General features: G+C 40.3%; 1 protein-coding gene across 1 annotated transcript; it reads left to right on the top strand.

Annotated features, from left to right (window-relative positions):
* The first annotated feature begins 890 nt into the window (after positions 1–890).
* LOC143292709 (frizzled-2-like) lies at positions 891–11,393 on the top strand. Its single transcript, XM_076603227.1, has one exon. It carries the CDS (start codon positions 1,145–1,147, stop codon positions 2,882–2,884), a length of 1,740 nt encoding a protein of 579 aa, XP_076459342.1. The 5' UTR covers positions 891–1,144; the 3' UTR covers positions 2,885–11,393.
* Positions 11,394–13,687: the final 2,294 nt, after the last annotated feature.

The following is a 13,687-nucleotide window of genomic DNA, read 5'->3' as shown; positions in this document are numbered from 1 at the left end:
TAGTGTTGTAAACGTCAGTTTACCATTGATGTATCCATGACTATAATATGCATGCTGTACTGATATAATGATTCCCCCTTTGTTTATGTTATTGTTTCCCCTTCGAGGGTTGCATGAAAAAAAAGCATTACTGTATTACCCTCAGAAAATAAAATTTATTCAGTTCAATTCAATTCACTCTCTCTCTCTCTCTCTCTCTCTCTCTCTCCGGGCTCTCATCGCAAACCTCCAATACACTGAGACTCCCCAAAACCTCAACAATATTATGTTACTCCGCGCGAAACCAGCTTCTTGAACTACTGAGGTAGAAACAGGCTGGTTCACACTCACTGACGCCACAAACTGAGTTATGGGCAGGGGGCATCCATTTAAGTTAATCACTGGCATTGTAGACCCGCCGAATAGTTTCTTTACAAATCACAAATCACAGTTTAATGTTGCATGGAATTTCTGACACGATGCAATCTATTTGGCAAAGATTTTGATTATGTCAGTGCTCGGAGGATACTTTGAAACACGTGTTTTACGTAGCCGTTGTCAGTTAAATTCACACACACACATACACACAGACACTGGTGTGCATTCTTTCGGGGTTTTGTTGTACGTTTTTTGTTGTTTGTCTTTGAGAGAGAGAGAGAGAGAGAGAGAGAGAGCAATTAGTTTGTGGCGACAAAGATGAATTCAGTTCGTCATTTACGCATGGATTTAACGTCGACAATAAACAAAACAGAAAAGGGGAAAACACAACAAACCCAGGACGCATTACCGAGGGAGGGAACGAGAACAGCCCATATGCAAATTAGCAGCTGAGTGACAGTTTGCGAAACTGATCTTTTCTCACTGGCTCCTCTCGCGGCGTTGCTGGTCAGGGCAGCGCTCGCAGTGGCTCGGAAAAGAGTGACGAATTGTTGGCGCAGTTGGAATTTACAGTGCCATGGAACGGGAGTGCTCAACGTTCTATCTGTTTCAAACCAGTTCACAGCACAAAGGCAGCCATATTCTTGTGCGCTTGACCGAAAGAAGCTTTGGCAGACAGACTGTTTTCGAGGTTTCATCGGTAAATTGGAGTGAAAGTGACCAGATTTTAGTTGTAAGCAGCAGTCGTTAGACCCAAATCCAACTGGACTGGTGAGAGGTGGGAGAAATGGCGGCGAGTGTGAGCCGAAATGGCGTTGGTTTGGTTGTGAGTGTTGTGGTGTGTGTTACCGTGCTGGGGCCTGTGTACTTCGCCCAGCATGGAGGTGTGTGCGGGCAGCAGTCGGGTGGCTACACCAAGATCACAGACAAAGCGATGGTTCCTCACGGCAAGTGCGAGCCAATCACAATTCCTTTGTGCAAAGACATTCCTTATAACGAAACCATCATGCCCAACCTGCTGCTGCATCAGAAACAGGAGGACGCAGGGTTGGAAGTGCACCAGTTCTTTCCGCTGGTGAAGGTACAGTGTAGCCCCCAGCTCAAGTTCTTCCTGTGTACCATGTATGTGCCCGTGTGCACGGTGTTGGAGAACGCCATTCCACCTTGCCAGTCACTGTGTAACCAGGCTCGCACGGGCTGTGAATCGTTGATGAACAAGTTCGGTTTTCAGTGGCCCGAGAGTCTTCGTTGTGACAAATTTCCCGAGGGGGGTCTGTGTGTCGGGGAAAACAGAACGACAGAGCCCGAGCCCACCAAAGCCCCACCTGTCACAGACCCAACAAATGGTGGGAACGGTGATTCGGGATCAGATGATGATATCGTCATCACGAATGATCTAGGATTTCAGTGCCCGGCCCAGCTGAAAGTGACCAAAGGTTTTGACTACAGGCTGAAGATTGGGAAGCATGTGGAGCCAGACTGTGGGGCTCCCTGCTACAACATGTTCTTTGACTCCAAGCAGCGGGAGTTTGCCCGCTGGTGGATTGGGATTTGGTCATGCATCTGCCTTGCCTCCACCCTCTTCACTGTTCTCACCTTCCTCATTGACATGCAGCGCTTTCGCTACCCAGAGCGACCCATCATCTTCCTCTCAGGCTGCTACTTCATGGTGGCATTGGCCTATGTCGTGGGCTTTGCCTTGAGGGAGAAGATCTCATGCACCAAGAAGTTTGACCTTTTCCCGGACAATCCCAACAGCGTGGCATTACAAGTGGTGACCCAAGGCACCAAGAAGGAAGGCTGCACCATCCTTTTTATGATGCTCTACTTCTTCTCCATGGCCTCCTCAATCTGGTGGGTCATCCTCACCCTCACATGGTTCCTGGCAGCAGGCATGAAGTGGGGGCACGAGGCCATCGAAGCCAACTCCCAATACTTCCATCTGGCCGCCTGGGCCGTGCCTGCCATCAAGACCATCGCCATCCTGGCCATGGGACAGGTGGATGGGGATGTCCTGTCAGGTGTCTGCTTCACTGGAATCTTTGATGAAGACGCACTCCGAGGATTTGTTCTGGCACCACTGGTGGTTTACCTCATCATCGGCACGTCCTTCCTCCTGGCTGGATTTGTGTCCCTGTTCCGCATCCGTACGATCATGAAGAGTGACGGCACCAAGACGGACAAACTGGAGAAGCTGATGGTGCGCATTGGGATTTTCTCGGTGCTCTACACAGTGCCAGCAACCATTGTCATCGCTTGCTATTTCTACGAGCAAGCCTTCAGGGAGAAATGGACCATTACATGGCAGCACACTGTCTGTGACATTTTCGGCATCGCCTGCCCACCTCCAGAGCTGGTGGGCTCCAAGCCATGGCCAGACTTCAATGTGTTCATGATCAAGTATCTGATGACTGTGATCGTGGGCATCACTTCTGGAGTGTGGATCTGGACAGGCAAGACCTTCCATTCGTGGAAGGTGTTTTCCAGCCGCATTTTTGCCTGGACACACGTGGAGTCAGTGGTCTGACATTGAAATGTTATCATGTTTTACTGTACCATGGTGAAAATGTTTTTTAGAAAAGTATTTTTTATGTGAAGTATGTGCATGACCTTCCCCATCTCTTCGCTTCCAGTTGGTTGTGTATTGTGAGTGCTGGATATGTGAAGTGGTTTGTAAAGAAAACAACTCCCCAAGTCCAAAGGACAGCTCTCTGAGTTGGAAACGTGGATTTGAGCTGTAACTCGTGCTGTAACTCTTTTTTTTCTGTTCCAATGTGTGGTTGCTTGTTTAGGTGGATACTATTATCCAGAAAAAAAAGGCAGAACACAGCACTGTAAATGTTATACCAGCAAGTTATCTAAGTTCATTTTTCTGTTATATCACAGCCATTTGTGTACAGTTACATACTTCATAATGTGACAAGTATAAATGTATGACAAGTGATTGTGTCTGGCCAAAACAGTGAAAGTTAGTGCTTTTTTTCCCCAGGGCAGGTTTACTTTATCAAAACTGTCAAAACCTCAAACAAGTTAGCCAAGCATGACATAATTTTGCTGTAAGTGTTGATGTTTCATTAATGTTTCACTTGCATATGTATACACATTTGCATGTAAAAACACATACGTACATGTTCATGCAGGCACTACATTATCTTTAGCTTATTAAACAAGGCACATGCAAATCACAGAATACATGTGTATCAATCTTTATGTACATGTATTGGTCAAAACTCAAAATGACTGAAAAATTATTTCATGTTTATGAGTCTTACACTACAGTTTCTTTCTCCCAGTGACAACTCCATTTAAATCAGCGCAAGTTAAAACTCATATTTTTTGTTGTTGCGTTATCAGGGTGAATGAATGCTGGTGAGTACATGGAGAAAGAAATCATATATATTATATTACAATTTGTAGTACCAAATGATACCTGTAGTTTAATGAATTTTAAGTTGGAATTTAAAGAGAATGGTGTCTGTCCGCATTGTGGATCCGGGGGGAAATGCCACTGCTGATTGTGCTTCATTCTCCCTCCCCCTCCATTTTTATTTTTACTTTTTAACTTTGCAATTAAAAAAGCTCTTCAGTAGACTAGCAGACGGCCTGTCTTTTCATTCATTGAATTCCATTCATTAGCAATACACAAGAGAGGTAATTAAAAGTTTTAATAATGACATATAAAAAGCATCGCTTACAGTTACAGATTTTAGAGATGAATCATTTGACGCTTTCCAGCATTATTTCTGTTCAAAAAAGAAATGTTTCCTGTCTCACTCTCTCAGTCCCTGTCCCATCTGTCTGGAGAGAGCTGTATCAATCACACACATGCACACGCAGGCACGCAAGCATACACACACACACACACACACACGCACAGAGAGTGCTCAAGAGGATATTGTTGTTAATTGACCAATACTATTTCTGCATGAAACTTTTCAATTTGATTGTTATTTAAGAGCATAACTTTTATATTATATACAGGATAGGCAGTGCTCAGTAGATAGTATCATTAATTGACCAATATTATAAGGCAATATTATTTGTGCTTGTAAGCTTGAAATTCACATGATTTCTTTTAGTTTCACATTTCCCCCTACAGATTATTGTTTTTTCTTCTGCAGACAGAGACTGAGAGAGGAAGAGCAGAGTAACATTTTCAGTTAGAGATGGACAGAGTCCATAGGATCCTGCGAATGGAGCTGAGCACAGTTGAAGTTGGTGTTACAGGTATCCATGATGGCGGAGCTGAAGCTGAACGAGTATTGCAAACAGCGCCAAAACCTAGGTAGAGTTGAGTTAACAACCTATCGGCAAAAGTAACCAAAACCTACAGTGTAGGCTCAATATATATACGGGGCTGCTGTGCATGATGGGAGGTTGGACAGCCAATGGCATAGGCTGGACATTGTCCAGTTGGGTACCAGCACCGCACGAGCAGCGATCCTAGCTCGCGAGCAGCCTATCATAAAGTTTTCCCTTGTTATACAAAGCTTGGTAGAGGAGAGAGTATTGCAAATACTGATATGTGTAAGCCATTGCACAATAGTGCAGAAATTTAATTTTATGTCATTACACTTTTAAAATTTTCAGTTTTAATGAGAAAGATTAGATAATGATAATGTGAAGTCAGCTTCTAGTTCTACACCCGAGTTAAACACATCTCTACACATGCACACAAACATGTACATGCATGTGCACAGAAACACACACACACACACACACACAGTAACGCCTCAACTATCAGGACTTATTATCAGGACTCAACTCCACAGAAAAAAAAACATCAAAAGACCAATCTCATGATTTCTACACCAGTAGTAGTACATTGAATTTCTGCTAGTTTACTAGTAACAGATGGCACTAAGAGACTAACCAGTGTAAATTCAAAAAGTATTGAATGAACTTCATAATTTGAAAAATTGTATAATTTGAAAAATCGTTCACAAATCAAACACATTATTGCAAACCAAAAATTAAAAAAAACAAGCAATAGACACGGGTCAAGTTTGGACAAAACAGTCATATGACACAGCATCATTTATGTTTCTTACATTTTTGCATGTATCAGAGTGTGAGAGCTTAAGAGACAATGGGAGATGAATCATAGGTAATTTACAAGAAAAGAAAGAAGGCTCATTGACCGTAATGAGAGTAACTCAGTAACTGATCACTTGTTCACAAATAAACGGATCTTAACATATTTTTTAGAATTGGAATTCCAATGTCTGCCAGATAGCAGCGCACACTAGACATTAGGCCACTTATCACGAATCGGTGAAATGCTGAGGAATGTCTTCTTGAAAAATGTGGAACTTTCATGATCACTGGATTGGAACAGCCTAACCGGATTCATTTATACCAGTTAAAGTTCATCAAGTTCTTCACCTGTATACTATTGCCTACATGGGGAGCTCTAAGTTTGAGACAGAATTAAGAGAGCACAAATTTCTCCTTTCACTGTTTCAGCTTTCACCCTATTGGCTTTAGATTTGTGTTCTTGTTTATCCAGTTTGAACGTTTATTTTTTCTTCATCCATTTTTATGGGGGGTAGGACTTTAAAGTCAGTGATGTCATTGCGTTCATATGTGTTTAAACTGATAGTGATAAAATCTGGATTGTTCTAGTATTCAGGTTGCCTCCGTACTTAATATTATGAATTGAATGTTACTTCTTGTGACATGTGATGTGTTGTTCAACACTGGCAGATATTGACATCTTTTGAAATATTTGTTGACATTACTCATCAGTCATTGTAATTTGGTCATGTATATGATAAGTTAGTAAATACATGAATTTACATTTATATGATAACTTAGTAAATCTTTGAATTTATGGAAGACAACATATTATTATATTATTTTTGTAAGATATGCTGTATGAGTATACATTGGGAAGAAAGACGACTATTTTTGGCCTGCTTCAAGAATTGACTCAGATATTGTACTCATCTCCGGAAACAACAAGGGTAAATTCATTTTTACCTGCACACTCTTACCCCCTGTCATTATGTCAGTTACATATATGTAGCATGTAGTGATGTACTGATGTGGCCTGCGCTCATGTTGCCACTGTGCAAGGTAACTTTTAAAGCGTAATGCCTCAAGTCTTTTTTAAATGCACAAAGACTTACAATTATTTGCAAAACTGAAAATGTGACGCACAAAAAGGGAATAGAATTTGAAGACGGCCAAATAAACCATGGCATGGTTTTTGATTCCATAGAAACAAAGATGAACATCAGGTTGCACAGATCATACATCATGGTGCTACTAATACTGCACTTTTTGGGGTGTTGAGGGGGGCAGCAGCAGCACATTTTTGGAAATCATCAGGTGAGATTTAGAAAACGAAGCAGCAAATGTGCAGTCACTTGAGCCAAGTTGAGATGAAGCAGAACACAGTTGGCCCAGGCAACATGTTCCTTGTTCAAGTTATTAAGGATGGGTTTTGATTTCTTTTTTTCACATTTGTTTTCAGATGTTTACAGAATCTAATTCTATTGTTCATTGTGTTGTGATCCTGTATTTCTTTTAAATTTCAGTAAAAGAATCGTGAGGAGGGAGTTCAGAACAAAAAGATTATGAATCAGTTTCATCCTAAATTTATCTTGTGCTAGTTGTAGAGAAGTTTTTGTACCCATGGGAATGATGTTTAGCATTGTTTGAAATTTGCAATCATGATATATTATCTGGTCTTCGTGATTATCTGACTGACTAGTGCTGCCAGTCTGCATCTGCTGATTTAGTTCATCTGCAGCCTGGGTCTGTTTGATATTGGCTTTCACTGTCTGTCTCTTCCTTTTGAACTCAGTGTGTGTGTTTGTGTGTGTGTGTGTGCGCGTGTGTGTGTGTGTGACAGAGAGAGCATGATGTACTCTGTGCCAGTATGTGAATGTTTGTGTATATTATGATGTATTAATATGATGTAATGTGTACATGTAAAACATGAGTGTACAAGTCAATAGACAGACAGAGAGAAGAGTGCATACAACATAAACTTGTGTGTGTGCATGCGCACACTTGCACACAAAACAATGATGAATTTGTGACCGGAGATTAAAAAAAAAAAAGAAGAAGAAGAAGAAAGATTCAAAACAGCCAAGCTCATTCAGTGTGGTCAGTGATAATCTGCTTATTTTGTTAAACTAAATGCCTTCATTTGACTCACGAAAGAAACTGACCTGCATGTTTTCATTATTTTCATTTCTAGATGTTGTCATGAAAAAAGCAGGGAGATGAACATTTATTTTGATTTTCCCAACATTTTCAGCAGCATATATGTATACATGTGTTAGTGTTTTCAAGCTGTGTGTAACTTCATGGACAAGGAATGTTTTTTTCCGATTTTTCTTTTGATAGTATTCATTACACCCTTGACTGTAGATCTGATGATAACATGTTTGTATTTTATAAAGCTCTGTAATTTGCAATGCCAAACTGAAGGTCTCCCACCCCATGTTCCTGTGTTGTAATTTGCAAAAAACAAATGTGCATGTGAAAATGTTTCATGCTTCATTCTGCCTACACATTACGTACATGTGATCTGCTGATCATCTACTTTATTTTCAGCTAATTTAACTTCAAATAGCACATGATTACTTGCATCATTTTGTATGTAAAAGATATATATGTATCCTTAATATGTCACTCAGAAATCACAGTGAAAAGATAAGGTTCATGTGATTGATGACTTGTCATTTGAATACCACCAATGTGTGTGTGTGTGTGTGCGCGTGCGCGCACATGATTTACAGTGTCGTATGGTGTGTGTCTGTGACTTGAAGAATGAGAGTGATAAGAAACTCTTGGGAGAGCTGGACAGTACAAGGTCTTCAGAGAAGAAGCCCCCCTCAGTCAAGTGTGTGTCTGTGACTTGAAGAATGAGAGTGATAGGAAACTCTCGGGAGAGCTGGACAGTACAAGGTCTTCAGAGAAGAAGCCCCCCTCAGTCAAGTGTGTGTCTGTGACTTGAAGAATGAGAGTGATAGGAAACTCTCGGGAGAGCTGGACAGTACAAGGTCTTCAGAGAAGAAGCCCCCCTCAGTCAAGTGTGTGTCTGTGACTTGAAGAATGAGAGTGATCAGAAACTCTCGGGAGAGCTGGACAGTACAAGGTCTTCAGAGAAGAAGCCCCCCTCAGTCATGTGTGTGTCTGTGACTTGAAGAATGAGAGCTCTGTAACAAGGAGACACTGTTAAGTGTCCATGCAGGCACTATTTACAGTATACATGTGTGAATGTTTTGATCTTGGTCACAATATGAAAACGTTTGTGTCCATGGATGGATTATGAAGGGATGTTTTCAACTCAAGTGTTTTGACCCAGGTCACAGTATTTAGTTAAAATTTAGTGGTTTTGTAAAACATTGTGTTGTCCATTGTAAAATCATGTTGTCACAATTGAATGATGTCCATGTCTGTGTGGGGGCAAGCTTGCCCACCCCCAGCCCCCTGTTCTCCCCCCCCACCCCCATACACACACACCCCTCCCCCCCATGTCCCCTCTAATCACTGGAGATTGGCAAGAATGCCCCCTACTTCCCACTCTCCACCACCCCACAAATCACTCTAGTTTGTGTATGACGCGATGTTTTTTGCGTGCATATGTGTTTTTGAATACATTTGAGAATCAGTGGAGAAGTTGAGTTGGAAGATGGGAGTTTGTAATTGGGCTGGAGAGTATGCCTCACTCGCCTTGACATGTAATGTCATTTTATGTATGACATGTATACAGTACAATGGTTTGTTTTCTGTTGGGATCATTTCTTTTTGTTGTTGGTGTAGTTTTTTTTTTGTCATTTGATTTAGTTGTTTTTCATGTTTGATTGTGTGTTGTCTTGTAAACTTTTTTTTTTTTATATACCAGTTTGTTTCCATGAATCTTATAAAAATGATCGTTAAAAAAAAACTAAAAAAACTGCCATGTTGAATTTACCATAGTAGTAAAACTTGGAAAATGGCAGCTTTTGTGTCTCTCAAGCTCTGTATGCAAAATAATAACAGGTCTATCTACAGATGTCGAATGATGGTGATCATGCAGTGTTTCAAACTTTTCAGTCTCAATTTTCATGCACATATTTGACTTCAGTTGTGTGAAAAAACGGGGGGGGGGGGGGGGGGGGGGGGAACCTCCTTTGGAGATGGAAGTTGAAACATTTTTTTTTAGTCTGTGACATGGTCCAGCAGCAAGCAGGTTTGATCTTGTCTGCTTTCAGGTCCCAGGGCTGCTTTTCTTTTTCAAAATTGTCCAGACTGTTTCTGAGGATCAACAAGAAAAGGGAGAGTTAGTGCATGTGGATCACACTGAGTCAGTTGGCTTATTGGAATGTAACCATCTGGTCTAACCTCTGATGTATGAGTTCTACAAGTGAAGATGTTTAGGCGCAAGAAGTTGTCATTCATTAATTTTAAGCTGTTACTTTTTGTGACTTTGTACAGCTTTCAGTCTGCCATAGAACAAAGGTGTGCAGTTGTTTTTTTTGTTGGAAGGTCACAAGGACTTTGATGATCATATGTGTCGCAAATTACTATTAAAATTATTTTCATTTGATTTTTTAGCCAGATGTTCAAATCAGATTGGATATTTCCAATCGGGTTCAGATCCTTTTTGGATGTTCAAAAACTGTTAGCTGTGCTTCAGATGGAAAAAGTCCATTATTTATTCGCTTTACACAGAAAAACATTTTCCTCTATTGACTCTTGTCCCACTGGTAGAACTGGAAGGATAGCCAATGTAATCACTCATTCAGTTAGTCAAACTGGACTATTGTCTGAGAATATGACATGCATCTGACACTTTATCCCATTTATGTAAATGATAGTGTACTCATGTATGACATACTGTATACTATTGAAAAACAAAAACAAAAACAAAAAAACAGCTGATAATCAGTCTGTTAGATGCTTTTACGTCCTGACATTTTCTTTTTAATGTTCTGGAGTTCCCAGTTTCAAGACTTTGAATGTGTTTGTGTGTAGGTCATACTGATGCTAGATAATTCATTAAAAACAAAACACAAATATTTAAACAATAATGAAAGATGTTTGTATCATACTGATTCATAGCTGTCAGGTGTATGGCTTGAAAACTACTGATTTGCAAGAGTTTAACACTGTTTTAGTTGTACTTTTTTTTTAAGTGTTTAATTTCATTTGCTTTTTCCATGTTGTTTTTTACTTCCAGATTTGTATACTGCTTACTAAGTAATGTGTGTGTTCATATTGTGTGAGTGTGTGTGTGTGTGAATGTGTGAGCGCTCATGCGCACACATGCATCATGTATACTAGCTGTAATTAGTTTTACAGTAAATATCAACATGAAACATTTTGTGGAGACGTTAACTAGTAAAGTTACAGCTGTTTGCACAAAAAAAAAAAAAAAAAAAAAATCACAAAAAACCAAGTATAGCAGTGTTTGTTTCAACAAGCTTTAAAATTTAAAACAAAAACATATTGCAGCATTCTGCTTTAATTTGTTTTTAACTGAGCAAATTATTGTCATGGTTTTGACATTTGGCAGGAGACAAATTACTGTTTGTTTTGCAATAAATGTGAGTTGTACATGATATAAAATGAATAAGGCTAATATTTCAGGTTGGGTTAAACATATTTACTGTTAAACATATTATGAACATGGAATGTCTCAAGTTTTATTTCAGTTTTATGATTGCATTTAAATTAAAGAGAGAAAACTCATTAGCTCAAGAAATGTTGACAACAGTGTGAGTTTGAATGACAATGAATGAGTGAAGCATTTTACATTGATCTTCATTAGACTGGTTGTGCTAGTATGCATCTTTTGATGATGTGTTGTGAAACATTTCTTTGTTACATGATTTTTTTGCTTTTTATTTCCCTTTCGTTGGGTTGTTTTTAATGTATTAATAATCTTGTGTATTAAATCACCTTTGCGTACTTAGTCATGTGCAAAAATACATTTTTTTTAGTTGAATACAGTATGTTTTTGTTGGCTAAATTAAAATGCCATAGCAAAATTGCTTTGTGTTGATGACTGAACTTTTTCAGGCTGGTATGTGGGTGGTTGTGTTGTGTGAAAGCAGTGAACTGCTTAAAAAAAAAAGATGCAACAAGATCAGGATTAAGACACGTACTTGAAATACAGTCTCTAGTCCTGTAATATGTGTGTATCACTCGGTGTGTGTGTGTGTGCATTTGCAGCCTGATGAACATGGATCGTATACATCTCATTAGCAAGCAAACTCCATGGGAAATTACAACATATATATATATATATATATATATATATCATGTGTGTGGGGGGGATTTTTTTTTTTTTTTTTAACATTATGTGTGTTCGTGTGAAACTTGAGTTTACTACTTGTGCCGTATTGAGAATTACGTTCATGTAAAACTTAAAGGGAAAAAATAAGAAGGCAGCAGCTCAGTATCGATATGAGCAAACCCTCCAAAAGATTCGTCCCTCTGTGTTTAAAGTTGAAGGGGTAGTGAAGGGTGGACAGTGTGTACGGTTTTATTGCTAACCGTTAAATTCGGTAAATTGAGTGGAAATCATTGAGCCCCCATTGATTGCGTAAGGCCGTCACAGCGCTTGCAACTATGAAAACTGCGCGTGCGGAGTTCAGTCTTGAGTTCAACAACCAGTTGACGCGTTTGATCGATAATCAGTAGGCTTAGCCACGGAGGAGCGAGGGGTTCACATCCAGGAAGCTGATTTCCAACTCATGGGAGCCCAAAATTGAAAATGAATTTCTCCATGCCAGCCCAGCAGAAAATGTTCTGGCTGCAGGAAATCATGAAATGAATATATAACTGAAACAATGAAATTATAAGCACTGTATTTATTTGTTTGAGGACACACCCACCGACGCCACGCACCAGCGCACAATCTACAATCTTATATGCAATCACAGGCAAAAACAGAAATAAATGTTTTTCTTTTAGCTCATGTTGCTTTCAAAAGCAGCAAGAATGCTTTAAATCAAAATAATTTCCAGTTTTCCTAGCTTGATTTGGTCAAGAAATCGCAATATAGCACCATGCCTAACCCACTTTACCACCCCTCCCCACCCCCATCACCCACCCCCCAGTTTTTGTGGCTGGAGACACAAAACTGAATGAACAACAAGCAAGCCAGCATGCCCAAGTGTCAAAATAACAAAGCCGTTTTCACCAGAATCCCTGTCAGCAAATGAATCATCACTAGTGACAAGGTCACTCATTTCCTGAGCTTTGTCAACTTCAGTGTCACTCATTGTTTACAAAAATTAAGAGTATGCCGCAGAAATCACAACTGCTGGGACATAGAGATCGGGACCGAATGCTACAACCACATCTCTCTCTCTCTCTCTCTCTCTCTGTCCACCCCCGCCGCTCCGTACACGAACACACATATTCTGAAAGTTCGCATTTCGCATATAAAAATAAAATAAAATAAAAATCAGAAAACACAAGCTGTGAACGGATCTAAGCCCACCATACATACGGCATTGTCGTTGTGAGTTATTCCTGTCTTCTTTGAATTGATTTGTCTGACAAAAAGCATACTCTCTCTCTCTCTCTCTCTCTTCAAGATAGTTTTCGTTTTCCGACTAATCAGGCGAAAGCGGTCGTGTATGTTACGGCTATGACATTGAAAACAGCCAGTTTATTCTTTAGTCACCAGTCCGTCCAACCTGTAGTCGTTTGCACCATGAAGGTTATCAAAGGAATCAGCAAGAGAATGCTGATCGACGTTTCAGCTCGGTACTGGGTCATTAGTATCTTTCACCACCACCACCCCTCCCCCCCTCTATCTTTCTCTCTCTTATATATATCTATATATATATATATATATATTGTGTGTGTGTAGACCAAACCAGTACACGCCCGTTTGACACTTTTATCGCTTCCTGCATAATACAACCAGTAGGCTTCCTCCCACCCACTTTTCTTGGGGATTTTTTTTTTTCTTTCGTTTTGATCCTTCTTTCGCTCCGTGCACGTTCAGAGTAAAGAGTAACACACACACACACACAAGCACACACCACACACACACACACCATACAAATACACGCAGCTCGTGGAAGGATTGCTTGCTCTTTTACACGGCACATAATGGAATGCCATGCCTGGGAACTGAAAGAAAACTGTGGAGACAGGGTAGGGGGGAGTTGAGGTGGAATCAATGAAGTGGCTTGTTGATTCCGGTTCAATGGAATGGAAGTTCAGGGACTTGCCCAACGGTTCTCTCTCTCTCTCTGTCTCTCTCTCTCTCTGTGACTCTCTCTGTCTCTGTCTCTCTCTCAGTCTCTCTCTCTCTGTGACCAGTGTAACAAGACCGGGCGCACCTGGAGATATCATAACCCTCCCCCCC

Source organism: Babylonia areolata, chromosome 18, assembly GCF_041734735.1.
Source record: "Babylonia areolata isolate BAREFJ2019XMU chromosome 18, ASM4173473v1, whole genome shotgun sequence".
NCBI classification, from domain to species: Eukaryota; Metazoa; Mollusca; class Gastropoda; order Neogastropoda; family Buccinidae; genus Babylonia; species Babylonia areolata.
Note: the sequence above shows the minus strand (reverse complement) of the source record. Positions and strands in the feature narration are given on the sequence as shown.

Excerpts from the sequence above, each read along its gene's own strand:
- LOC143292709 (XM_076603227.1), top strand. The coding sequence starts at position 1,145 with ATGGCGGCGAGTGTGAGCCGAAATGGCGTTGGTTTGGTTGTGAGTGTT.